Source organism: Lathyrus oleraceus, chromosome 2 (assembly GCF_024323335.1).
Source record: "Lathyrus oleraceus cultivar Zhongwan6 chromosome 2, CAAS_Psat_ZW6_1.0, whole genome shotgun sequence".
Classification (NCBI taxonomy): domain Eukaryota; kingdom Viridiplantae; phylum Streptophyta; class Magnoliopsida; order Fabales; family Fabaceae; genus Lathyrus; species Lathyrus oleraceus.
In genome coordinates this window covers 108,760,406-108,787,389 of record NC_066580.1, presented here as the reverse complement: position 1 = coordinate 108,787,389, position 26,984 = coordinate 108,760,406, and the positions used below count along the sequence as shown (strand labels likewise).

The 26,984-nt window shown below is 34.9% G+C and overlaps 3 protein-coding genes and 1 long non-coding RNA gene across 5 annotated transcripts; 3 read left to right on the top strand and 1 right to left on the bottom strand.

The window, feature by feature from the left end:
* Positions 1-283: 283 nt before the first annotated feature.
* On the top strand, positions 284-4,097 carry LOC127118320 (probable helicase MAGATAMA 3). The gene is made up of 5 exons (XM_051048492.1): positions 284-410; positions 519-1,079; positions 1,490-3,010; positions 3,097-3,421; positions 3,518-4,097. The coding sequence occupies exons 1-5, from the start codon at positions 297-299 to the stop codon at positions 3,991-3,993; spliced, it is 2,997 nt and encodes a 998-aa protein (XP_050904449.1). The 5' UTR covers positions 284-296; the 3' UTR covers positions 3,994-4,097.
* Positions 1,327-4,521, bottom strand: LOC127118321 (uncharacterized). Of its 2 annotated transcripts, none has more exons than XR_007802180.1 (3): positions 4,284-4,521; positions 2,542-2,995; positions 1,327-1,837 (listed from the first exon to the last, which is right to left on the bottom strand). It is a non-coding gene; the product is annotated as an uncharacterized LOC127118321 (long non-coding RNA). The 2 variants fall into 2 exon arrangements; XR_007802181.1 differs by having other exon boundaries at positions 4,313-4,521.
* Positions 4,522-11,473: 6,952 nt separating this feature from the next.
* On the top strand, positions 11,474-14,714 carry LOC127122116 (probable helicase MAGATAMA 3). The gene is made up of 6 exons (XM_051052511.1): positions 11,474-11,587; positions 11,702-12,331; positions 12,480-13,559; positions 13,644-13,968; positions 14,089-14,347; positions 14,429-14,714. The coding sequence occupies exons 1-6, from the start codon at positions 11,474-11,476 to the stop codon at positions 14,712-14,714; spliced, it is 2,694 nt and encodes an 897-aa protein (XP_050908468.1).
* Positions 14,715-17,006: 2,292 nt separating this feature from the next.
* LOC127118319 (uncharacterized) lies at positions 17,007-20,923 on the top strand. The gene is made up of 7 exons (XM_051048491.1): positions 17,007-17,123; positions 17,238-17,372; positions 17,475-18,026; positions 18,329-19,612; positions 19,695-20,019; positions 20,116-20,608; positions 20,711-20,923. Exons 2-7 carry the CDS (start codon positions 17,259-17,261, stop codon positions 20,736-20,738), a joined length of 2,796 nt encoding a protein of 931 aa, XP_050904448.1. The 5' UTR covers positions 17,007-17,123; positions 17,238-17,258; the 3' UTR covers positions 20,739-20,923.
* The last annotated feature ends 6,061 nt before the right edge of the window (positions 20,924-26,984 follow it).

The window sequence follows — 26,984 nt, the reverse complement described above, 5'->3', positions numbered from 1 at the left end:
ATTAAACATAACTTTCATTAATTAAACACCACAACTAGGATTCCTATGATATGAAACTCCCCATAACGCACCACCAACATTATATACTTTCATAAACCTCTAACGTCTCATATTCTGCCACAATCGTTTACATTTTCACTGTGACTGTTTTCTTCCCTCTATGTGGCAACTTTGTGAGTATAGTTAAATTTAAACCAGTTCCATTCTCTATATCATATGGTGCATTTTCATATAGATGCATTGATACTAAATTCTTTTTTCTTAACAATTGCTTTAGAGTTGAGAAAGATCATAGGATGAAGAAGTCTACAAATGCAAGTGAAGATGATCTTAAACCTGACAGGCTTTTAGATGTTGTACTCTCATGGACTTTTCAGGATGTTCTCAATGAGAATCTTTACAAAGACCAGGTTTATTTTTACACCTTTTAAACAGTTGCAATGAAAAAAATGAACTTGTCTCTTGAAAATTGCCCAGGTCTAACATTTTCCTGTCTTCTGTAAATTGTTCTCTTTCAGGTTAAAAAGATTCCAGAAACGTTTAACTCAGCAAGGGATTACAAGAGCTATTTTATCCCTTTGTTGTTTGAGGAAATACACTCTGATTTATCTTCAAGCTTGCATGGTGTGTCTCGAGCTCCTTTTTGTGAAATCAAGAGCGTTCAAGAAGGCAAACCCAAAGCTCAAAAGCAATTGACACAGTTCAATCTTATCTTAATGTTGAAGAATACTACTGAATTTGACAGAGTTGAAAATGGTGGAAATTATGAACCTGGATCAGGAGATCTTATTGCTATTACACACATTAAGCCTAAAAGCTTAAGTGACTTGAACTCACTCAAAAGTCCATACCATATTGCCTATGTTAAATGGGGAGGAAATCAATCTTCTGATAAAATCTCAGTTATGTCATCCAAATTCATTTCTGAATTTGACTTCAGGAAAAACAACACACAGAAAATGTATGCAGTTTCCCTTATGAACATGACAACGAATATTCGTATCTGGAAAGCCTTGAGCTCTCAGTCAAAGGGTGATCACCTCAACCTCATTCAAAAAGTATTGCAACCTGGTCTCAATGTAAGAGTTACTAGAACAATCTTTCTGATGAGTATTTTGTTTTTTAATATCAGTGTGCAATTTATGATCACATACTGTGTAGCACCAATGTGTTCAGCAATTTATTAACACATGTGATACATTCATCAGTTATATTTTCCCAAATTATTATTGGTGTCTGATGTGCCAGTACTTCAAAATGCCACCGGCAAAATTACTCAATGCTAACTTTTCTTGGATGGAAAATTACTTTGCAAATGCACTTGTTGAATTGTTTTATGAAAAGCACACCCACAAAATCAGTTCTTTAAAAGTTTCACTTTTTTTTAATGATTATGCAGTATTGGACTATGGATACTATTGTATTATTTATTTTCCTCTTTTGTGAAGCTAAATATTTGATGTAACTTATAAAATGGTTTGTATTTCAGAGCGGAGAGAATTGCAAAATTTGCATGTCAAGATCAAACAATCAAGCTTCTTTTATTACAGAAGACATAATTTATTCTCAGAATCTGAATGCATCACAAGAAGATGCTGTTTCAAGCTGTGTTAGTATGGTAAATTGTTCACATGCAAATACAAAGCTTATATGGGGGCCTCCAGGGACAGGAAAAACAAAGACAGTTGCATGCTTGTTATTTTCTCTACTCAAGTTAAAAACCAGAACATTGACTTGTGCTCCAACTAATACTGCAGTGTTGCAAGTGGCAACAAGGTTGCATAGCATAGTCGTGGATTCACTGAGGCATGATTCATATGGTTTGGGTGACATTGTGCTGTTTGGGAATAGGAAGAGAATGAAGTTAGATTGTTATCCGGGTCTTGAAGATATTTTTCTGGATTATCGTGTAAAAAGTCTCATGCAGTGCTATGCTGAATGGAAGCATAACTTTGAATCAATGATCCAGTTGCTTAGGGACCCTAAAGAACTGTATTTTTTGGAGATGTCCCAAAAAGATTTTGTTATGAAAAAAGATAGTGTTATAGCATATGCATATCATGCATACAATAAGCAAGGTCTTGTTATGAAGTTTGAGGTATTTGTTCAAAAGGCATGGAGAGACATCACAAAGATATACCGATTAGATGAGCATAATAAAAAGGAATGTATGCTGATAACAGAGAAATTTGTGAAACAAAGAATTGAGAAATCGAGAACGAGCGGCCTCAAATTTATCATGCAAACATTATACACAAACTTAATGCAGCTGTTGGAGGACCCGCGACGTCAAATTTTCTCAAAGATGGGGTATGAGTCCTTTGATGATTTTGCTATGAATAATACTTTAGTATCTACATATAGTACATACAAGCAAAATAAGGGTGAAAATAAATATGATGATAGTGTGACTTTTGAGGATTATGTGATGAGGGCAAGAAAAGACATTTTAGAGCTATACCAAAGTGTGATGACTATGGAGCAATTTGTAAAGTGGAGATTTGGAGAATTAAGAGAGAGGCTCAAGTTCCTGATACATACCTTATGCACTCACATGCCGAAATCTTTCATTTCAGTGAACAATACTAGTATGCTCCAAGCTCTTGACTTGTTAAAGTCACTAGAAATTTCCTTGAGTCAAGCCAAGTTTAAGCAAACTGTCAATGACTTTGAAGAAAACATTCCTGCTTGCTTTGGACCATCAAGCCGGGAAAGAAATGAGTGCATTTGCATACTAAGTTTGCTTTCTAACTCAATTAAACTTCCTGAATTTAAAGTGAAAGATCAAGTAGAAAAATTCTGTTTGTCGAATGCTACTCTAATTCTGTGCACTGCATCAAGTTCTATTAAATTCTACACAGAAGAGATGAGACCAGTGCAGTTTTTAGTTATTGATGAAGCAGCTCAGCTTAAAGAATGTGAATCAACAATTCCTTTGCAGCTTCCAGGTCTTAGCCATTGCATCCTTATAGGTGATGAGAGACAGCTTCCTGCACTGGTTAAAAGCAAGGTAGTATTTAATAAATGTTCTAATATTCTTGTATGAATTGTGGAGTTTTTTCATTAATTGAAGCTTGTTGGATGATTTATTTGTAGATTGCTGACAAGTGTGAGTTTGGACGAAGTATGTTCGAGAGGCTGGTTAATTTAGGCTACAAGAGGCATATGCTTAATGTTCAGTATAGAATGCATCCATCAATTAGCTTATTTCCATGCAAAGAGTTCTATGATGGAAAACTTTCTGATGCCCCTGTTGTCAGGGACGAGAGTTATAACAAGCATTTCCTTGAAGGAGAAATGTATGGTCCTTATTCTTTTATTAACATAGCTAAGGGTAAAGAGCAATTTGGCTGTGGACACAGTTTGAAGAACATGGTTGAGGTTGCTGTTATTTCTAAGATACTTGAAAGCCTAAAACAACGTTAGTTTCTCTGTTTTGTACTATGAGGTTGCTGTTATTGACTCTAATTTAATATGAAATATGCATTCATACTTGTAACTATTTGTTTTCTTGCAGAGTTTGTGAGGACAAAGAAGAAAGTTAGCATAGGAATAATATCTCCGTATAATGCTCAAGTTTCTGAAATCCAAGAGAAAGTTAAGCAGTACACTTGGGCTTCTAATTCCGGCTTCTCTGTTAATGTTGGTTCTGTTGATGGTTTTCAAGGTGGCGAGGAAGACATTATAATATTATCGACGGTGAGATCAAATGAGAGTAGAAAAGTTGGGTTTCTTTCCAATGAACAAAGAGTTAATGTGGCAATCACTAGGGCTAGGTATTGCCTCTGGATACTAGGGAATGCAAATACTTTAATAGACAGTTACTCTGTTTGGAGAAAAATAGTTATTGATGCTAAAAGAAGAGATTGTTTCCATAATGCGGACAAGGACAAGAAACTGGATCAAGCTATTGAGGAGGCCTTGTTTGAGGTTGAGTTACTTGAAGAATCTGAGTCACCATTTCAGAAACTAAGTTTAGGTGGAAAATCATAAAAATCAAGGTGGGTGGAACCACATTTGTAGTGCTGAATTATTTGTTCTTGTTGGGATCATATTTGTGGTTTATCATTCTATTAATTTAGTGAAAAACATAGTTAACCTTGTTAATTTCCAGTCCGCACATGTTTTTAATATAGATAATAGTTTAATACCAATGATGCATATATTTTTTAGGGTTCATCAAATCTTAGCACAAATTAAAACCAAACACTCAGATTTTAAATTACATATCAAGCTATAATTCCAAACTTCAGAGCGTATAAAACAGCAAAATGAAAATATACCATAGATTAGAACAATCACATGCATTCACCTCAATTCGGGCATCTTCAACTCGCATGGTTTGTCTCCTTGCCGACGGAGTGGTGAAGGATGAAGAATGATTTTGAGAGACGAGTTATAACTAAACACATGCAACATTCAAGATGGTATTTTTAAACCAATTAAATTCATATATCACACCATCAGTATAGATTGATCCTGACATGCTATAGGATAGCACCAGTTTTCATCAACATTAAACCTAAACATGCAAACATTACTTAATAGATTTTTAAAATAAAAGTCAAACTTATTTTAATATCATAATAAAGATAATTTCATTATGCAACATTATATCACAAAATATATTATATCATAAGAAATTACATGATTAAAACAATGATTAAATAGTTAATTTGTTTATGTAAATTGACTTTTGTTGGAACTAAATTATTATTTTAAATTGACATTGACATTTTTTTTAAATTGTGATTTGTGTCACATTCTCATTATACATTGCAGTTTCTTTACCATTTGTCCAACTCCTTCCTTAGGTTAAATGCATGCACCATGTTTAATATATTTCATCATATTAAATTTATCACGTGTGAAATATAAGATATGATTTTTTATCATAATTCATTCAATAATTCGGACGTTGGAGTGTTAATCTTACAGATCCATCCCACATAATTGTACTGGTGATATGAACAATTATATCAAAAATCTAGACCAATAATTTTGTTTATCGAACGAATCAATGGTGTTGTTTGAGAGAATCTACTTCTAATTCCGGCGAATTTCCACAATTAGTTCTCTTATAATTCAATCAAGTATCATCTGATTCAATCAGATATCTTCTAATTCAATCAGATCTTCTAATCCAAACCTCGTCCACTTTAAAAGTTACGCTAATATGGAATCAGATTCAGATCTCACTTCCAAAAATAATACTGAATCCTTCAAATCAAGGTCATCTTTAGTGTTCGTCGTAGATGCCATTGGTGGAGATCTATTCAAGAAGGAAGAATCTCCACCGTAGGATTCTCTTAAATCAATGTCACTAATTGAGAAGAGAAAACAACGATAAACCAATCTTAGGGTTTCAAGACCAATAAATGGTGGATGGAATTCCTAACGCAACACTTGTGTTGATCATTACTGCTACCATCTCTAATCACTTTGTCTCAAGGATCCTCATTAATGGCGGAAGTTCATGCAACTTGGTATGCCTCATAATCTTCATAGAGATGGGCTTAAGAAAGCGAGATTCGAGGTCGTACGAAGGCCATAGCCTCCTAGCATTCAAAGGTTCCTCTACTAGTCCATGTAGACATGTAGATTACTAGTTTCCTTGGGAGAAGGGAGAAATAAAAGAACATTGAACATTCACGTCTTTGTGATCCTTGTGAAAGCATTTACAACGGCATCCTCAATCATCTATTCTTAGGAAATCTAGGCACAATGGCTTCCTCCCTCCACCTGATAGTGAAGTTCCATAATGATTATGGACATCCAGTTGCATTCATAACTGACATGCTTAGGGTACGACAAATACATGAATTAATATAAAGGAGTCACATATCAGCGATCGTTATCTCTGAAAAGATAAGGAAGAAGGCATGTGAAGCAACAACTGTAGTCAATCCTGATGTACGCGAACCCTTTAGGGAGACGAAATTGGTCCCTCGACCGGGATCAAGATGAAGGTCTTAAGGTAGGCTCTAGATGTAGAATTAGAAATCATCCATCTAGATGACAACCTAATACAATCAGTGAAGATAGGGGATTACCTACATGTCTCTGTTATAAAAAAATTAGTTGAATGCTTCAAGGAAATGTTAATCTCTTTGTCGTCTTTCCACACGAGATGCCAAGAATAGACCATGATATAACATGTCATCAGTCGAACATAAATCCTAATATCTGATACATATCCTAGCGGAGAAGGAGGTCGTATCCTAAGAAGGTTAAGGTGACCACGAAGACGTTATAGGGTTTGCAATACACTAACTTTTTATCCAAAATAAGGTACGCCAAATGGCTATCCAATATGGTGTCGATGAAGAAAGCTTTCCAAAAGTAAATAGTGTGTTTCTATTACACCAACCTCAATAGAGCATGTCCCAAAGACTCGTACCCACTCTTAAGCACAAATAAGTTGGTAGACAATTCAGCAGAGTACAAGCTTTTTTCCATTTATAGGTGCATATTCCGACTACAACCAAATACTCATGTATGCACTGAACAAAGAGAAAACAACTTTCATGACCAAACAAGCCAACTACCAGTATAACACGATGCATTTTGGCTTGAAGAATGCAACACAACATATTAGAGGATGATGAATATTTTTTTTTTTTATAAATATAGGTGAAACATCGAAGGTGTACATGGACGACATGATCGTTACGTTCGACGAAGAGGGATTACACGACCAATATATCACCCATGTATTCTAAAGAGTCCAACAATATAACATGAGGCTCGATCCAAATAAATGTGCCTTTGGAGTCAGAGTCAACATGTTTCTAGGTTTTTATCTATAGAAGAGGGGCACAAAAGCAAACTCAAATAAATGTGAGGTAGTCATATGTATGGTAGCACCAGTGACCGAGAAGGAAGTTGAACGTGATGATGACAACCTTAAACGTGTTCATGTCAAAATCGGCGCAACACACCTTGTCGTTCTACAAACTATTGAAGAAACCCAAGCGATGTTATAACTAAGTATTCCAAAGTTCTCCTAGAGATTGTATTTACTTATCCTCTTATGAAATATTTTGATATGAATAATACAATGATCTTTGTGAGAATTATATCAATTCCCATTAAAGAAAGTAGGGAACAAAGTGATTATGGCACACTAAGCCACAACTGGAACACCCCGCATTAGTAGCTAGCCACTCCAGAGCGTAGGCAATGAAGCCTTGGATTCATCGACTTCGAATAGGGCTCAAACTTGGGGGCAGAGAAGGGGACCCAACCCTTGGCTGGGAACAATCCTCATTAACGTAGAAGCTCAAGTCAGTTCCCAATGATGGGACGGGTAAGGATGAAATAAAGTCACGAAGTCCAAAACGATGAAACAAAATCTTAGGCAAAAATGATGAACAAAACCTTAGGCGAAAATGATGAAAAAATTGTATGCGGAAACAACGACACAAAAGCGTATGCAAAAAAGATGAAACAAAATTGTAGGTGAAAACAATGAAACACAAACATATGCGAAAATGATGAAACAAAATTATTAGCAGACAAACGAAGCCATAAATTCGTAGGCAGATAAACAATGAAACAAAATTGTAAGCGATTAAAGGATCAAATAAAGTTGTCGACCGTCAAAACGGCAGAATATAGAAAGCAATACAAAACACAAAACAAAGGAAAAAGACTAAATTTTCAGGAAACAATATCTTGTTCAAATTAAATTTGTTACAATAAGCCTCGACAACATTAAATACTATAAATATCATCCCTCATTCTTCTCATTCTCCTCTTGGTTAACAATCTCCCTGTTACCAACCACCTTCTTTGGGTCCATCCTATTTTGAAGAACTTGGAGACCTGGGCACATCACCTAAACCTGGTCGAAGATATTCTTAAAATCATCATAGACATCCTTGAGGCATTCATCAACAACATAATCATGTTTTCTCTTTAACATTTCCATCTGCTCCTCGTGAGTCACATTCTCCTCCTTTAAGGCCTCCTCAGTTGTAGTAGCCTGAGAGAATAACATCTCAATGGAAGCCATCACCTTTTCTAGGTCTTATTCTTTATCATCCAGAGACCATTGATGACTGGTAACCTTTGCATCCAGGTCAGAAGGAGTGTCATCGGCATCCATTTCCTTTTGAAGACTAGACAACCTCTCCACCTCGTTTTGAAGCACAAACACCTTTTTTTTGAAGCTCAATTCGTTCATAGGCAGGAACTTCGTAATTTCCCTTCCATTTCTCATTCTCTTTAGAAGGGTTACCTAGAGCAAGTGTTTCTCCATGACCAGCAACTTATATATTCATTAAGGAAACGCCTCAAAATATGTGAAAGGTCGTATATACCATCAACTTCAAAACTTGTTGTTACATTCGGCCGTTGAAGTGGGTCGATCATTTAACTTTTTGTTCCGCCTTCCATCCTGCTCAAGGTGAGGTGGATCGGTCTGAGCAATTAGCAAAGCTTCAGTGTTCACAGAGGGTTGTTGCATTGTCACATACTATTGAATTAAAATTGGAATGGGAAGAAGAGTCTGGAGCATATAAGATGTCGTTCCGACTTTCCTCCTCCTAAACAAAATTCTTGAAAAACGCCATGACATCTATAAAAAATATCCAAGAACATTAGCAAGTGTTAAAAGAATATCAGAGGAAATTATAAAGATAAATTTCTCCTCCTCACCAAAAATTTCTCTATTCTTTCGAGCATCGATTGGGTCCACTACCACTCGAGTGTTAATGAGTCGTGTCTCTTGCATAGAGGACCATCCATCCGAAGGACCTTTACTCTCTTTGTAGCCCAAGTTATCCTATGAGGTTATCAAATCCTCTTTCATGAACACTTCCTATGGGGTTAGAGAGTCAGAAGGAACAACATATGTGTGCGAGTCCCAGTTGAAGTGGTAATAGGCCCAACATTTCCAGATCTTGTCTTTACATTTAGTCGACCCTGTAGAATACATAGTGGGCCTCGTTTACTTTTGTTTTTGGTAAATCAAATTATAAGTTTTCGTTCACTTACAAGATTAAACTCAAAGAAATCATAGGACATATTGTGCAGAAGATTTGAGAAAATATGTTTGTACTTTAAATATTGATGTTTGAATGTCAAAAATTTGGACATAAACTCTAACTTGAATAATGCAGAATTACTTTAGAAATAAAGAATAAACAAAGAACATTATAAAAAAATCATTTAAGTAAATGCTTCAAACTTAAATATTAAAAGAAAGGATGCAAATTCATCATCTTCTCACAAACTCTTTTCTCTCTATGACTTGGATACTTAAAATCTATAGAGAATACTTAATGAATTTTGCGACCCTTGTTTACATGACCTAACTCGTCTTATATAATATTACAATGTTATATATCTATAAAGGTTATCCTCGCATAAATCGACATGTACTCCCTTATGCGGGCTTCAGCCTTCTAGTCTACTTTGACGTGTCTTAATTGTCTTGAACTGCTCTTGTTGTTTCAAACTGTCTTTTAAATCTCCTAATTGCTTTTATCGAACCTTGGAGCATAACGTCAAAATGATTTAGCTATCTGTACTTAGCCTGTGAATTTATCTCATTTTTACTTCTATCAAATATGCCAAATCACCATAGATTTTTTCGAAATTCTGAACATGTTTTGAAGAGAAAGTGATCATAATCTTGTGAATATGTTCTTGAGATTCTTCCATACTAGGCTTTATAGCTTTCTAGGTTATCTAAACCTTGAACTCAAAATAAACTAAGTCTCAAAACATCTGATAAGCGATTCGAACTCACTCTTTCAATCAAAGTTATCAAATGTCGAAACCATAACTATGTTATTTAGCAATCTCATACCTCTATATCACACTTTCATATCAAAATAGCAAACCAAAATTCTCAGGCTAACATACCTCTAGAATCTTAGGAATCACCATAAGATAAAAATCCTTGAAATTCTACCAAATTTCAATATCGATGTTAACATTTTAGTTGTATGGTGTAGTGAGATCAACCTTTGTCCTCGGAGGTGCGCAACATAGTAAAAAGATTAAAAAGAGATTCATAAGCGACTCTTTAACCTGGTATTCACACCATTACTAACTATAACAAAATCACAAACACAATATCTCCAAAATTTTGGATCTTCCGATGGCGGGGGCTCTAGAGGAGGTCATTTTCCATGTTTGTGCGATTTTGGCCCATTGGTTGTTGAAGAGGGTTTCGACGTTGCAAGATCTCGGTGGTTGTTGGAGGAGAGGATTAAAACCATGATGAAGGTTAGAGTTAGAGTAAAACAAAGATCCATCAAAGATGAATGGTCCAATGGGATGGGAAGGAAAGGAAAAAACTCCATAATGAAGGAGAAAGATCCATAGAGGAGAGGAGAGCCTCCATATCGGAAGAGAGAAGCATCATTACCGGATGAGAGATCCCTACAAGAGGGGAAACGACATCCATTCAGGAAACTCTAGTCTTAGAAGGAAAATCCTTTCTCTCTAAACGCCCCAATCATAAATCCTATTACTTCATTCTGTTGAATTCATCTTTATGTTATGTTTAGTTTTATATATTTTTTAAATAATTTATGTGTTAAATTTTAAATAAAAATTTATTTAATACTTCCTCCGTTCCTTTTTAAGTGTCACTTTTTTGATAAATTTTTGTTTCTTTTTAATTGTCACTTAAAGAATTCAAGGTAGTATTAAATGCATTTTTATCAAAATTACCTCTATTCAATTATTACATAGAGAGAAAAAGTAAAATGAATGTAGGATATAATTAAGGGTATTATAGGTAAAATGAGAATTATTGTTTAAAAAATAACAATAATGATTAACTTTTTTGATATGTGTAAAAAGTCAAAAATTGACACTTAAAGAAACGTAGGGAGTAATAATATAAAAGATGACATGATCACTAAATTATTAATTAAATAATTTTTTTATGTGATTTTACATTTATAATGCTATTTTTACATTACAATGCTTTAGGTCTCCTTACTTTTATACATTGTTTAATATTTTTGAGTAAATACCGCGTTTATTTTATCCTAGTACCTAATAATCCTTGTGAGCTAGTACTAGTATATAATTTAGTTCATGCATGAAAAGGAGCTATAGAAGTTTAGAAGACAATACATCTTGTAATTTCCAATGAAACTACAATCATGCGCCATATTAAAACTAGCATTTCTATGATTAAAAACACTTTCATTAATTATACTGTTAACTAGTACTCCTACTAGTACTCATAATTTTCTCTCCCCGTCTCACATGATTAAAATTTTAAAATCATTAAGTACTGACAAAAAAAAAATCATTAATATTACTCAACCACGCATGAAACCTCTCATATTCACTCTAAGTTGCAAACTTGATCATGTCTATTTGAAAGGTTGAACAAGACATATCTTAAACTGTTTCTAGTTTCTTGGGTGGGTTTTGGTTAGCTAGTAGCAGGTATACTGACTCTTTTTTATGATTGCTTTAAAAGGTTGAGAAAGACAAGATGATGGAGAATACTTGTGATGCAAGTGAAGAGAATGTTAAACCTGACGGACTCTTAGATGCTGTACTCTCATGGCGCATGGAGGATGTTCTGAATGAAAATCTTTACAAAGACAAGGTTTCTATTACCCTCTTTATTCAACACTAATCAGAAATTGTAATACATTTTTTCTTTTTGCCTTTGCATGTTATAACTTCTACTAATTACTTGGGAAAACCCATGTTCTGTCAGGTTCACAAGATTCCAGAGAAGTTTAAGTCACCTACAGATTACAAGAACTCTTTCATTCCTCTATTGTTTGAGGAAACACGTGCTGATTTATCGTCAAGCTTGATTGCTGTGTCTCAAGCCCCTTTCTGTGAAGTTATGGCAGTTGAAGAAAGCACACAATTGACATTTCCCATTTCTGAAGCTCAGAATCAACTCATACAGTTTCATCACATCATTCGGTTGGAAACTAATGAATTTGAAAATGATGGAAATTACATACCTGTGTCAGGAGATCTCATTGCTTTAACTAACATTAAGCCCAAATGCTATAATGACTTGAACAGAATCAGAAGTCCCTACCGCGTTGTCTATGTTAATGGGGCAATAAATGGTTTTTCTGATAAGATTTCAGTTTTGTCATGCGAATGCATGAAGATGGATATGGATATTGAAGATGACTTGTGGAACAACAAAGAGCTATCATCCAAATGCACAAAGATAGATGTTTCTTATGATTTGTGGTACAACAGAAAGATGAAACTTTATGCAGTTTACCTTATGAACATGACGACAAATGTTCGTATTTGGAATGCTTTGAATTCAATCTCACCGGTGAACATAATTAAAACAGTGTTGGAACCACAGCAAGTTGTAAGAATAATATTTTGATCTGAATGAGTATTGATGTTCACTTTTCTTGCGTGGGAAATTACTGTGAAATACTCAGTGCATTATGTCCTGTAAAATATTATTGCAGTTATTAAATGTGCAACCTGTTTATTGCTTTTTTGTATTTCAGAATGGACAAAACTGTCAATTTTGCCTGTCTGAACGAGATAGTCGATCTTCTTTCATCAAACAAGACACGATAATTCGTTCTCAGAAGCTGAATGAATCCCAAGAGGATGCTGTTTCAAGGTGTGTTAGTATGATAGATTGTAATCATGCTGATATCAAACTTATATGGGGACCACCAGGGACAGGGAAAACAAAGACAGTTGCATGCTTATTATTTTCTCTACTCAAGTTAAAAACCAGAACACTGACTTGTGCACCAACTAATACTGCAATTTTGGAAGTGGCAATTCGGTTGCGTAGTTTAGTTATGGATTCACTTGAGCACGATAGATATGGTTTGGGTGACATTGTTCTATTTGGCAATAGCAAGAGGATGGAATTAAGTTCTCGTCCAGGCCTTGAAGATATTTTTCTTGATAACCGGGTGAAGAATCTTATGCAGTGTTTTGATCCAAATACTGGATGGGAGACTAGCTTGCGATCCATGATATGGTTGCTTAAGTTCATGGAGAATTTTGCTAAAGAAAAAAAGCAGAGTATAGTAAATAAATACAACAAGAAATTTGGTGAACTAAATGAGAGGGTCAAGTTCTCTATGCAAACCTTATACACGCACATGCCAACATCTCTCATTTCACCGGAAATGGTCAAAAAAATGCGACATGCTCTTGATTTGCTAAGGTCTCTGGGAAATTCCTTGCAGCAAGCCAAATTCAAGGGAACCAACTTTCATTGTATAGATGAAAGCATTCCTGCTTACTTTCAACCATTGTACGTCAAAAAGGACGAGTGCCTTATCATCCTAAGTTCGCTTTTTGAGACAGTTTCCCTACCTAAATTTGGCAATAGAGAACAAGTAGCACTTATTTGCTTGTCGAATGCTCGTCTAGTTTTGTGTACTGCATCAAGTTCTATTAAAATGAAAAACTTACCCATGGTGAAACCAGTGCAGTTTTTAGTAATCGACGAAGCCGCACAGCTAAAAGAATGTGAATCAACAATTCCATTACAGTTGACAGGTCTCCGCCATTGCATCCTCATTGGAGATGATAGACAACTTCCTGCATTGGTCAAAAGCAAGGTACTTAATCATTACATTTAGTAATTGATTTTTCTCAGCAATTGAAGATTTTTTCTCAAAATGTTCAAAATTATTTTTTTCTAGGTTGCAGATAAGTGTGAATTTGGACGAAGTATGTTTGAGAGGCTTGCAAGTTTGGGATTCGAAAGGAAAATGCTTAATGTTCAATATAGAATGCATCCATCCATTAGCTTGTTTCCATCCAAGGAGTTCTATGATGGAAAGCTATCTGATGCCGCAGTTGTCCGAGAAGAAAGCTATAAGAAGTTTTTCCTTGAAGGAGAACTGTACTCTTCTTATACTTTCATTAACATAGATAAGGGTAAAGAGAAACTTGTACATGGACAAAGTTTGAAGAACATGGTTGAGGTTGCTGTTATTTCTGAGATAATTCAAAACCTTTATAAAGGTCAATTTTTCTTTTCTTTTAATTTTTTATGCTGTATTGTACTGAATAGGAAGTTTTCAAAATCAGTATGTAGTAGTACTTATATTATGTGTTACAATGTATTTTGTTTTGTTCTGGCAGTATTCATGAGGAGAAGGAAGAGTGTTAGCATAGGAATAATATCTCCTTATAATGCTCAAGTTTATGAAATCCAAGAGAAAGTTGAGCAGTACGCTTGGGTTTCTAATTCCGGCTTCTCTGTTAATGTTCGTTCTGTGGATGGTTTTCAAGGTGGAGAGGAGGATATTATTATAATATCTACTGTGAGATCTAACGGGAGTGGTAAAGTCGGTTTTCTTTCAAACAGACAAAGAACAAATGTGGCTATGACTAGGGCTAGGTATGTTATATACTAGTATTCTTTTGAATCTTGCTATGATGTATCTATGTTTACTGAAAACTGAGTTTTTTTTTTCCTCAGATACTGCCTTTGGATATTAGGGAATGCAACTACTTTAATCAAAAGTGACTCTATTTGGAGAAATGTAGTTCTTGATGCTAAGAAAAGGGGTTGTTTCCATAATGCCGAAGAGGACAAGCAATTGGCCCAGGCTATCGGGTTCGAGTTTCAACTACTTGAAGAATCCGAGTCTCAATTTAAGAAACCAAAGTTAGTTGGAGAATTTGATTTAAGATACAAACTCAATATTTTGAGGAATCCGAGTCTCTACTTAAGAGATTATAGGAGGGACTCATCCTTGAATTGACCTTCACTAGTGACGATGACACGCTGCAAGCATATGATAATATCAAAGTTATACAAAAGAGTTATAATTTCTTAGAGGCCAATTCGAGTATCTAGATCTACCATCTGTGTTTATCTAAGACTGTTAATTTTTATGGTTTGGAAAAATAATTGTTCTAAAAAATAAAGTATTTTAAAGACAAGATTTAGGGTTCATAATTCCTATCTTAAAACAATTTTGTAGAAAATTGAAAAAATTGAAAACACACTCTTTGGTATGTAAGATATCTCTACTTTCATAGAGACACCCCCGTTGAAAGTAGAACTATAAAAAATCAATTTGAGATCTGTCATCCTCCTTACCTTAAATCCTAAAAAAAAATCTACTTTGACATATTTGAAATTAAAGCCTACATAGAAATGAATAAAGGCATATACATGATAAGAAATTATATAAAAACAAAATAAAAACTTGTATCGCAATGGAAATAATTGTCCCAAGTGCTCAAGCTTAAACTTAGAAAGAATCGACATGAAGAAATGGAGAGAGAAACAATGTAAAAGAAAAGAATATAATTGAAAAATACCAATACGTGTTCTATGTATTAAGTAATGAAATTAATTTATTTTTACTCCCTCCGTTCCTTTTTAAGTGTCATTTTTTGATTTTTTACACATACCAAGGAAGTTAATCATTATTGTTACTTTTCAAACAATAATTCTTTTTTTACCTATAATACCCTTAATTATTTATTACATTCACTTTACTTTTTCTCTCTCTGCAATCATTATCTATGAGTAATTTTGACAAAATTACAATTAATACTACCTTGTGACAATTAAAAAGAAATAATTTTTTTTTGCAAGAAAGTGACACTTATAAAGAAACCGAGGGAGTATATTTAATAAAAATGAAAACTACCTTTACGCATTCTAAGTATTAAGTAATGAAATTAGTGACGTTATTAATAATAATAAAATAATTGTTATATTGGAGATAATGATAAAAAATATTTTTATATGTAAAATTATTGGTAAGTGCGATAATTATTAAATAAATAATAATGTAATAATTAAATGAGATTGTGGAATAATAATTACGATATACACGATGAATCAGCTCTTATTGACTTTTATTGAAGAACAAAACGAATGGGTGGAAGTTGCTGCATACACCAATGTCACTCGACAAGTAGTTACACGGTTACTTGAGATGTCAACTCACGTGAGGTGAAAGACTCTATATACAAACATGTTGCTTTAGGTATTGTGTGTCAATTATGAGATGGACTTCTTCCGTTAAGAGGGGAGATATTTATAGAGGCATTTGGGCCTAGAGCTTCCTTGGGAAGGATCACTATCCACCCACTTAGTGGACTCTTGAATCCATTTTAGCATTTGGGCCTAAAGCTTTCTTGGAAAGGATCACTGCCCACTTAGTGGACTGTTGAATCCATTTTTTATAAAGAGAATGTGGATCAACTACTGACTCTAACTTCTCTCCGACCAAGAACTGTCATTTCCCATGTTTCCCATAGTCGGACAAACGGAAGGTACTTGGAACAAAGTGATACCTTCTTATGATCACAACTTTTCTTAAGGACTACAAAGCTCCGACTCGATTAGAAACTTCACAAATATAACACTAAAAAAATATTAAAATAATAATAATAAATTATTTAATTTACGGTATAACGATTTAACTTGTGCTTTGTTATTTATCAAATAAACTATATTTTAAATAATAATAAAGTCATTTGAAATTAAAATAAAATAATAAAGCATTCAAATAACAATGCTAATAAGTTTTTTTTCTCTAATGAAATGATTAGAATTTCAAGGATGGTTAACCACTCTTTATTTTCATTTTTTAAATAAGGATAATGAAACTAAAAATTAAATAAAATAATATTATCTTATACGTTGATTTTAATAAAAATATATAATTATTTTTTTAATGCTTTATTATAAATAGATTTTTTAAATAAACAACAAAAATAAAAATGAAAAGATTTGTAGCATAAAAATTAAATAAAGAAATATTATCACGTTGATTTTTATAAAAATATATAATTAATTTTTTAATGCTTTATTATAAATAGATTTTTTAAATAAACAACGAAAATAAAAATGGAAAGATTTGTAGCAGTAGCAGAAAAAGTAGTACTAGAAATATTTGAAAGAGAAAACTTAACCAGAGAGAAAAGACACGTGGCTTTATTTTAACGACTTTGATTGATCGAATGGCAGAGAATGACTGAAATTTGGAAGGCATCGTGGGCTTCGCGGTTGAAGTAAATAACCGAAGCCTGATCAAGGAGAAAAATAAATAGAAATTGAACATAAAATCTCTCCAAAGTAGAAAGAAAAAGGTTTCTGGAAAGAGAAGAAGAAGAAGAATCAGGCACCAAGAACTCAAAGCAAGCTTCACGTATGTAACTTGCTACCAACTTTTGTTTTCTTTTTTTGCTTATTTATTGTGTTTTTATGAGTACAAATCCAAGATACCATGCATGATGATATTGATTATGTGCTATGCTGTTAGATTTAGTGTTGAGAAACAAAGATGGAAAAGAGATGTTATACCATGGAAGAATGTCTTCGTCATGCGAGATTAATAGATGTTGTATTCTCTTGGACTCTTGACGATATTCTCAACGAAAATCTTTTCAACTACCAGGTTCTTTTTTTTTTCTTTCACTTTTCACTACTCTTAATAAGCTAAGAATTCTCCATGTACTCCTAGTAAAGGTAACTTGAAATGCTGTTAAATTTCGCACAGGTGCCGAAGATTCCAAAGAAGTTCTATTCAATAAATCATTACATGAATTCATTCTTTCCTGCATTGATTGAGGAAACACACTGTGACCTATATTCAAGCTTGTTGAGTGTTCCTCAAGCTTCTTTTTGTGAAATTAGGACAATGGAGACATCCAAGGAATTCGATCCTCCGTACGACTTGTTCTATAAAATTTCATTGAAGAACGTTACTGATGAAGTGTACGGTGTAGGAAAATATGAACCTGAGGCTGGTGATCTCATTGCATTCACAAATATTCGGCCGAAAAGTCCGGATGACTTGAGCAGGGTCAAAAGATACTGTCATATGGCTTATGTTTGTGGATCAAAAGATGAATTTACTGATGAGATTTCTATACTGTTGTCCATGGAGATGCATAATAACTTTGATTTGAGATCGAACGAAGCTCAGAAACTCTATGCTGTTTATCTTGTAAACATGATCACAAATGTTCGTATTTGGAAATCCTTGAACTCGGAGATGGAAGGATCTAGCTTGAATATAATTAAAAAAGTGTTGCAGCCTTATTCAAGGGTAAGAATCACCAAATTATTTTATCTTCCTCAGGTCTTATAATCAAAGCTCTAGATTTCACATGCAACATGTTTCTTGATATCGCAGCAAATCTTGATCGAATGCAATTGATGTGGCCTCATGGTTTTTGCTGTTTTAATTGTGGCTGCATCAACTATCATCTGTATTTTTCACAACTGCATCGCTACTGCAACCTCTATTTAATACCTTGCTAACAGGACTCATTCTTGTTCATTGATATTATTACTTTAGATATTGTTATAAAAAGTTTCATGATTTGATTAATTCATTATATGTTATAGATGGAACAAAACTGTGATACTTGCCTATCAGGAATGAATTTCGGTCAATCCTACTCCGGAGTAAAAAGCCTAATCGAAGTTCAGAATCTAAACAAATCTCAGGAAGATGCTGTTGCAAGCTGTCTTCATATGAACAAGTGTCATCATAATGATCCTATAAAAATCATATGGGGTCCGCCAGGAACTGGAAAAACAACGACAGTTGCTTCAATGCTATTTTGTCTCCTTAAGTTAAGAATCAGAACAGTAACATGCGCACCAACAAATACTGCAGTATTGGCTGTGGCTTCGCGCCTTCACAACATAGCTAAGGATTCACTTGAGCATGGTGCATATGGTCTTGGTGACATAGTTCTCTTTGGAAATAGTAAAAGAATGAAAATAGATTCTTATAAAGGTCTTAATGAAGTGTTTTTAGATAATAGAGTGGATGAATTGTTATGCTGTTTTTCGCCATTGACCGGATGGAAAAATAGTTTGGAATCAATGATCAAGTTACTCAAGGATCCTGAAGAGCAATATGCTTTATATAAGAATAGGGTGAATGCCGAAGTTATGCCATTCGAAGAATTTGTATCTGAAAATTATAGTCATGTCAAAGGTTCGTATTTTTCATACAAGAAACAGTGTAAGTATCATTGTCCTGTGACCATGGAGGAGTTTGTGAAGAAGAAATATAGTTATATTGTAGAACAATATGATATTTATAAAGATGATGAAAAGTTAAGTGTTGGTATGAGTATGGAACACTTTTTAAGACAAAGATTCTGTTTGTGTGGAAAGAAGTTAAAGTCATTCATGACAACTTTGTATACTCATTTACCAACATGTTTGCTTCCAATTAATGAGGTGGCGAAGATTTTTAGAGTTCTTGAGTTGCTAGAATCTCTTGAAGTTTCCATGAATCAAAGCAAACAAAAACAAGCATTTCATGAATATTGTGAAGATCGAAAAGTCATTTTTGCTTGGTTTGGATGGTTAAGCTTAGAAAAAGAGTTGCTTGAGACACTTTGTTATCTTTCAGAGACTATTAAGCTTCCTAGGCTTACAACAAAATATGGAATATCACAGTTTTGCTTGAAGAATGCATGCATTCTTTTGTGTACAGCTTCAAGTTCTTCTAAATTGTTCACAGAAGGAATAAAAAAAGTTGAGTTTTTAGTGATTGATGAAGCTGCTCAACTTAAAGAATGTGAATCAACTATTCCGTTGCAACTATTTGGCCTCAAGCGCTGTATTCTCATTGGTGACGAGAAACAACTTCCTGCAATGGTCAAAAGCAAGGTAGTTAGAAAAAATAAGACAGAGATTAACTTTTTGCATGTAACATTTTTATTTTGGCTTATGATTATGGTGTTTGTTTCAGATTGCTGACAGGGCTGAATTTGGAAGAAGCTTATTTGAGAGGCTAGTTATGTTGGGATACAAGAAGCATATGCTTAATGTTCAATATAGAATGCATCCATCCATTAGCATGTTTCCAAGCAAAGAGTTCTATGATAAGCAACTTTCTGATGCTGAGATTGTAAGAGAAAACAGCTATAACAAACGTTTCCTTGAAGGAAATTTGTTCGGTTCATACTCTTTCATCAACATATCTAAGGGCAAAGAGCAGTGTAATCATGATCACAGTTTGAAGAATGTGATTGAAGCTGCTGCTATCTGTGAGATTGTTGGAAGACTTAAAAAGGGTTAGTTTCTCTTTCTCTTCTATGAATAAGTTTGTTAATCAGATTTGGCTTAATTGAGTACCTTATACATTATGTAATCTTTTGTTTTTTTGGCAGAGTTTGTAAGGACAAAGAATAAGGTTAGCATAGGTATCATATCTCCATACAAGGCCCAAGTTCATGAAATCCAAGAGAGAGTGAAGCAGTACATGGTTTCGGATCCTAACTTTTCTGTTAATGTTCGTTCTGTTGATGGCTTTCAAGGTGGCGAAGAAGACATTATAATCATATCCACAGTTAGATCAAATTTGAGTGGAAAAGTTGGTTTTCTTTCCAATGGACAAAGAGCTAATGTGGCAATCACGAGGGCTAGGCATTGCGTTTGGATAATAGGAAATGCTTCGACATTGGTTAATAGCAACTCTGTGTGGAGAAAAATTGTTTGTGATGCAAAGGAAAGAAAGTGTTTCCATAATGCTGATGATGACAAGAAATTGAATCAAGCTATTGAAGATGCTCTGTTTGAATTTGAACTATTAGATGATGATTCTGCATCAGCATTTAATAAACTAAGCATGAGAGACATTTCAGAATCAAATACTTTCTCTAGGTATGTGAAGCCTTCACATCACAACTTTCCATATATTCATATTATGAAGTTTCAGGATCATCCTTATTATAACTAATATTTGGATAATTTTATATTTCACAGCAAACCATTGACATTATGGCGACGATGAACAGCAAGTTGGAAAATTGAAGCACCTGAAATTTAGACTTTTTGTCGTTTAAGATTGAACTATGATTCATGACATGTTTGTGTTCATTTCCATTGTTTTATGCTTGCAATTGAAACCGACAATAGTCCAATATGCTTGCAATTGAAACCGACAATAGTCCAATATGCTTGCAATTGAAACCGACAATAGTCCAAATGTACTAATTTTTGAAACTATGATATTGATGGTGATATTGAAATATGGCTAATCAATTGAGACTCGTTGAATATGTAAATTAGTTATAGAAACTATAAATATTTATCAAAATAGTTAGAATTTTCTCTCAATTTAATAATAAAATTTCATACATTAATATTCTTCTTTATCACCAAAACATAGTAACATCCGATCATAATATCGATACCGTAGCTTTGTTGTAATAAGTTACTATTGGATCGAACTCAAAATTGTAAGGGGTAGCTTCAGGATTCAACTGAGTCGAAGTACTCAGAATTCAATAGAGTTGAATTCACATGCAGTAGTAGTCGAACAATTATCGTTCTTTGTGAAAGTGAATAGAAAACCTATTTTAACCATCTTTGTTATCTCCTATCTCCTCTCTCTTCTTGAATCAAAAGGTTTCTTGATTTTCAAGAAACTCTCTCTTTCTCAACAAACTAGTCCAGTGAATGTGAAATAGATGTCATCAACATAGTATGAGATTGCGAAATTCACTTGAGTAAATGATTTTGGATTATGACGCTTGAAGATGCAAACCTTTCTTGTTCAGCAAGGTCTTCTCGAAGTGCTGAAGGGATCTAAAAACATGGATGTTGCCCTAATGGAGAAAGATAAGGCGACAATGATCGAGAAAACCCATAGTGCCATCATATTGAGCCTTGATGATAATGTTCTAAGGAAAGTCTCAAAGAAAAAATCGCAACAGATGTGTGGGTCAAACTCGAAGGTTTGTACATGACCAAGTCCTTGGTCAATCATCTCTATCAGAAACAGGCGTTGTATTCATTTAAGTTGAGTGAAGATAAAGCCTTGAATGAGCTGTTGGATATGTTTAACAAACTGATTCTTGATTTGCAAAATATTGATGTTGACATCGATGATGAAGATCAAGCGTTGTTGTTGTTGTTGTGTGCTTTAACAAGATCCCATGCCCATTTCAAAGAAACTCTCTTGTACGAAAGAGAGTGCCTAACATTTGAAAAAGTTCAATCGACCTTGTACTCTAAGGACTTGAACAAAGGGAAGGAGCACAATCTGTCATCTATTTGTGAAGGTTTGTCCGTAAAAGGAAATTTCTCGAAGAAGGATGGTAAGTTTGAGAAGAAGAAGAGTAACGTTCGACAAAAGTCTTATGGTGGGGATGCTTATGCTTTTAAGTGTTGTCATTGTAAGAAGAAAGGTCATACAAGAAAGGTGTGTCCTGATAGGCGAAGAATTATGGTGATAACAATGACAATGTAAATGAAGCCATTGTTCAGGATGATTATGAATCATCTGATGTCCTGGTGGTTTCTAGCAACAATTCTAGTAAAGAATGGAATATGGATTCAGGTTGCACTTTGCACATGACTCCAAACAAAGATGTGTTTGAGGAATTATGTGATCAAGATCGTGGATCAGTGTTGCTGGGAAACAATAAAGCCTGCAAGATTGCAGGAATTGGGTATGTGAGATTTAAGCTCCATGATGAAACCATAAAGTTGTTGACAGGTGTCAGGTATATACCTGACCTGAAGGGAAATTTAATTTCTCTTGGTGAATTTGATAAGAAAGGATATGTTTTCAAAGGAGAGCAAGGCATCTTAAAAATCATGAAGGTATCGAAGGAAGTCTTGAGAGACATAAAGAAGCAAGACTTGTATTCCCTTGAAGACGATGTAATAAGTGGTTCAACTGATATTGCATCATCAAAGCTCTTGACAAAGATTGAGTTATGGCACATCAGACTTGGCCATGTAAGTGAAAAGGGCCTGATCGAATTAGGAAAAAAACATGATAGGTGGTGATAAGGTCAAAAATCTAGAGTTTTGTGAACCATGTATATTTGGTAAATCTTGTAGAGTGAAGTTCAACAAAGGCCAACAAAGAACAAATGGATCCCTTGATTACATCCATGCTGATCTTTGGGGACCTTCAAGAAATCCATCACACTCAGGTGCAAGATACTTTTTATCCATAGTTTATGATTACTCTAGAAAGTTATTGATATTCATTCAGAAAATTAAGGATCAGACTTTTGAAAACTTCAAAAGTTAGAAAACTATGGTGGAGAATCAGACAGACAGGAAGGTCAAAAGGTTAATGACATATAATGACCTAGAGTTTTACAATGATACATTAAATAATTATTATGGTATGTCTGGTATTACAAGGCATAAGGTTGCTACAGGTACTCGTCAATTAAATGGCATGGCTGGGAGGTTCAATCGGACAATCATGGAAATGGTGAGATGCATGTTGGTTAGTGTTGGATTGAAAAAGGTATTTTTGGACGAGGTTTTTGTGATTGTTTCCTACCTGATAAAACAGGTGTCCCTCAACTACCCTAAGGATGAAAACACCTGAAGAAGTTTGGTCAGGAAATCCACCAAATCTCGACAGACTTGGAGTATTTGGCTGTGTAGCCTATGCTCACATTAGGCAAGACAAAGTCGAACCTAGAGTTGTGAGATGCATGTTCCTTGGGTATCCCGGGGGAGTAAAGGCTTATAGGCTGTGGTGCCTAGAACCAGGAAACAAGAAGTGCATCACACGTCGTGATGTAGTTGTCAATGAAGATGAGATGGTTTTTAAGAAAAATGATGATGGTGGTACAAGTTGAAATATCTATGAAGAGGAGCAATATCAGGAAGAAGCTGAATTGCATTGTCAAGATGGAACCAATATGAAGTTGCAGCAGAAGCATAAGATGCTGAAGCAAATAAGGAAACTGATGATGACTACCTGCTAGCAAGGGACAGACCGATAAGAGTCATTAAGCCACCTCATAAACTTGGTTATGCATATCTCATAGCTTTTGGCTTAATCTCTGCTAGTGAGGTCCTTGATGAAGAACCTAGAGACTACAAAGAAGTTGTGAGGAGTAGAAATAAGAAGAAATGGTTGAAATTCATGGATGATGAGATCAAATCTCTTCATGATAATAACACCTGGAAGCTGGTCAAGAAACCCGCAAGGGCCAGACTAGTCAACTGCAAGTGGACTTTTAAAGTAAAGGAAGGAATCAAAGGCGTTATCTCGATGAGATTCAAGGCAAGTCTGGTTGCAAGGGGATTCACTCAGAAGGAAGGAATGAATTTCAATTATGTATTCTCTCATGTTGTGAAACACAGATCCATTATAATGCTTCTTGCCATAATGACTAGATTTGACCTAGAACTGTAGCAGATGGATGCCAATAATGATTTTCTGTATGTTGACCTAGATGAAACAATCCTGATGAAGCAACCTGAAGGGTATGAATAAAAAGGTAAGAAGGGTTATGTGTGCAAGCTGAACAGGTCATCATATAGCCTGAAATAATCTCTTAGGAAATGTAATAGGAAATTCGAGAAGTTCATGGCACACATAGGCTTCAGAAGGAACAACTTTGATAATTATGTCTATTTCAGGTTCCCACCTAAAAATTCACTTGTCATCCTATTGCTCTATGTGAATGACATCCTCATAGCAAACGACCTCGTTGATGAAGTACTGAGGGTGAAGGTTGAACTTAATCAGGAATTCAAAATGAAGGACCTTGGAGCTACAACCAAGATCTTAAGTATTGACATAAAAAGAGATAAAAAGAAGTCAAATTATGCTTATCTCAAGAGTCCTAGCCAAGGAAAATTATCGACATGTTTAGTATATCAAACTCAAAACTTGTTATAACACCAACAACTAAACAATTCAAGCTGGGTATAACTCAAAGTCCTAGTATTGAAGTTGAAAAAGCCTATATGGATAGCATATCATATGCTAGTAGAGTAAGTTCTTTGATGTATGTTATGGTTTGTTATAGGCCAAACATAGCTTATGCAGTAAGTCTTGTAAGTAGGTGCATCGCAAACCCTGGAAAAGCTCATTGGCAAGCTTTGAAATGGATCCTAAGATACATAAAGGGATCCCTGAACAAGGTCCTGATTTCTAGTGGAGCCAAAGGTCATGATGTCTAAAGGAAAATCAAAAGGTTTGTGGACTCTGACTATGGATGATGTATGGGCACTAGAAAATCTCTATCTAGATATGTTTTCACTATGTTTGGCACAACAATCAGCTGGAAAGAAACAGTTCATAAGGTTGTAGCCTTATCAACCACTGAAGCTGAATACGTTGCCCTCATTGAAGTTGTGAAAGATGCATTGTGGCTTGAAGGTTTTGCCAAGAAGTTGAAACTTCATAGCCAAGCAATCATTGTTAAATGTGATAGTCAAAGTTCTATACATATGCCCAAGAATTGAGCTTATCATGAGAGAATCAAGCACATTGATGTTAAGATGCCTTTTGTTAGAGAGATAATTGAAAGAGGAGAAGTCGAAGTGATAGAGGTTTCTACGGATCACAATACTGCTGATATGGTCACAAGTCATTGACAAGCTGTAAGTTTTTCCAATGTATGTAGTTGATAAAACTGCATGATGATAGCTAGTTTGTTCCCATGGTTTTTGAGTTTGTTCCAAGATGGATATTTGTAGCTTGTTGTAATAATATAGTATTAGATCGAACTCAAAACTTTAAGGGGGTAGCTTCAGGATTCGAAAGAGTCGAAGTACTCAGAATTTGACATGGTCGAATTCACATGATGTAGTCGAAGTCTAATCATGTATGCAGTAGTTGAAGTCTGTTCATGTTTATTGCAACATGCATCATGTATATTTTTCAAGAAGTAGCCATGTATGTCATGTAATAGATTAATCATCATACATTAGATATATATGTTAGTAGTATATATGTAGGTTATTCTCTCACTTATTAGATGAGAGATGATTGTGATTCACTTGTAAACAACTAACGCTCTTTGTAAAATAGAATATAAAATTTGTTTTCACCATATTTGTTATCTCTTATCTCTCATCTCTCTTCTTAAATAAAAAATGTTTCTTGTTTTTCAAGAAACACTCTCTTTCTCACATAATTACTTCGTTCTTGGCACTTATTTCTCAACACCATTTTTAACCAAAACAAATTAAAGATATTGTGATTGTGAGTTATGTTGGAAGAACGGACGAGGAAAGGGGGTAGAAAGGGAAATACTGGTTGGACGGTGGAACAACAATAGTGGTTGATTGGACGATAGAATTGTCGAAGTGAGGTCTAAAGAATAGAAGTATGGATGTCAATGGGGAGGGCCGGGACGAAGGATATATTCTCGCCTCAATCCCCACCCTCGAATCTATTCCCCATCCCCGTCTCGGATCCCCGCCACATGGGGATTTTGTCCCCCACCCCTGTCCTTACGAATCCGCACATATTCCCACGGTTTATGTGGAGATCCACAAACATAATTTTATTATTTATTATTTATAACCAAATTAATAGAAAAAATGCAAAAACAGTTTAATTATTTCATCTCAAAAGGTAAAGTTATGTTATTACCAATTATTCTCAACTCATCGAATTGCTCAAAACATCTCAAAAAGTCTCAAAGACTTTTAATTTCTCAAATATTCATATTTTCTCAAAAACTCTCAAAAATCATTATTATTATTATTATTATTATTATTATTATTATTATTATTATTATGTCGAACCATCAACAGGGTAATGACAAGCAATTTCCTCAATTTACGCAAAAGTGACTCTAAGGTCACAAAAAGGACTCTAATGTCACAAGATGCTCCAAAATACCACTGAAGGGCTCTCGAACTCCAAAACTCCAAGTAATGCTCAATAACTCAAAAAACACTGAAAATGCCTAAAAAGTCAGAAAATAAGAACTAGCCCGAAAAGTCGATATCGCGTCGATATCGACCACCGACGGCCGCCATCGGGGGTCGCCTCTGTGACACTACCGCCGCCGACATGGCGCAATGCGACCCACTTGCAATCGCAGACATCCGCATTGCCCGCAAAATCACCGACAAGGAATCACGCGACCGTGTCGTACGACGTGTTCACCCGTAACGACTCGCCACCACGCTATGTCTTCCACAACCACCGCCAAAGCGCAACGAGACCTAGCCGCCAAGGCAACAATCGCGCGACTGTGATTGTCGTGATCGTTAGCCGCTGCCTTTCTGACGCGGCTCAACTGTCGCCAACCAG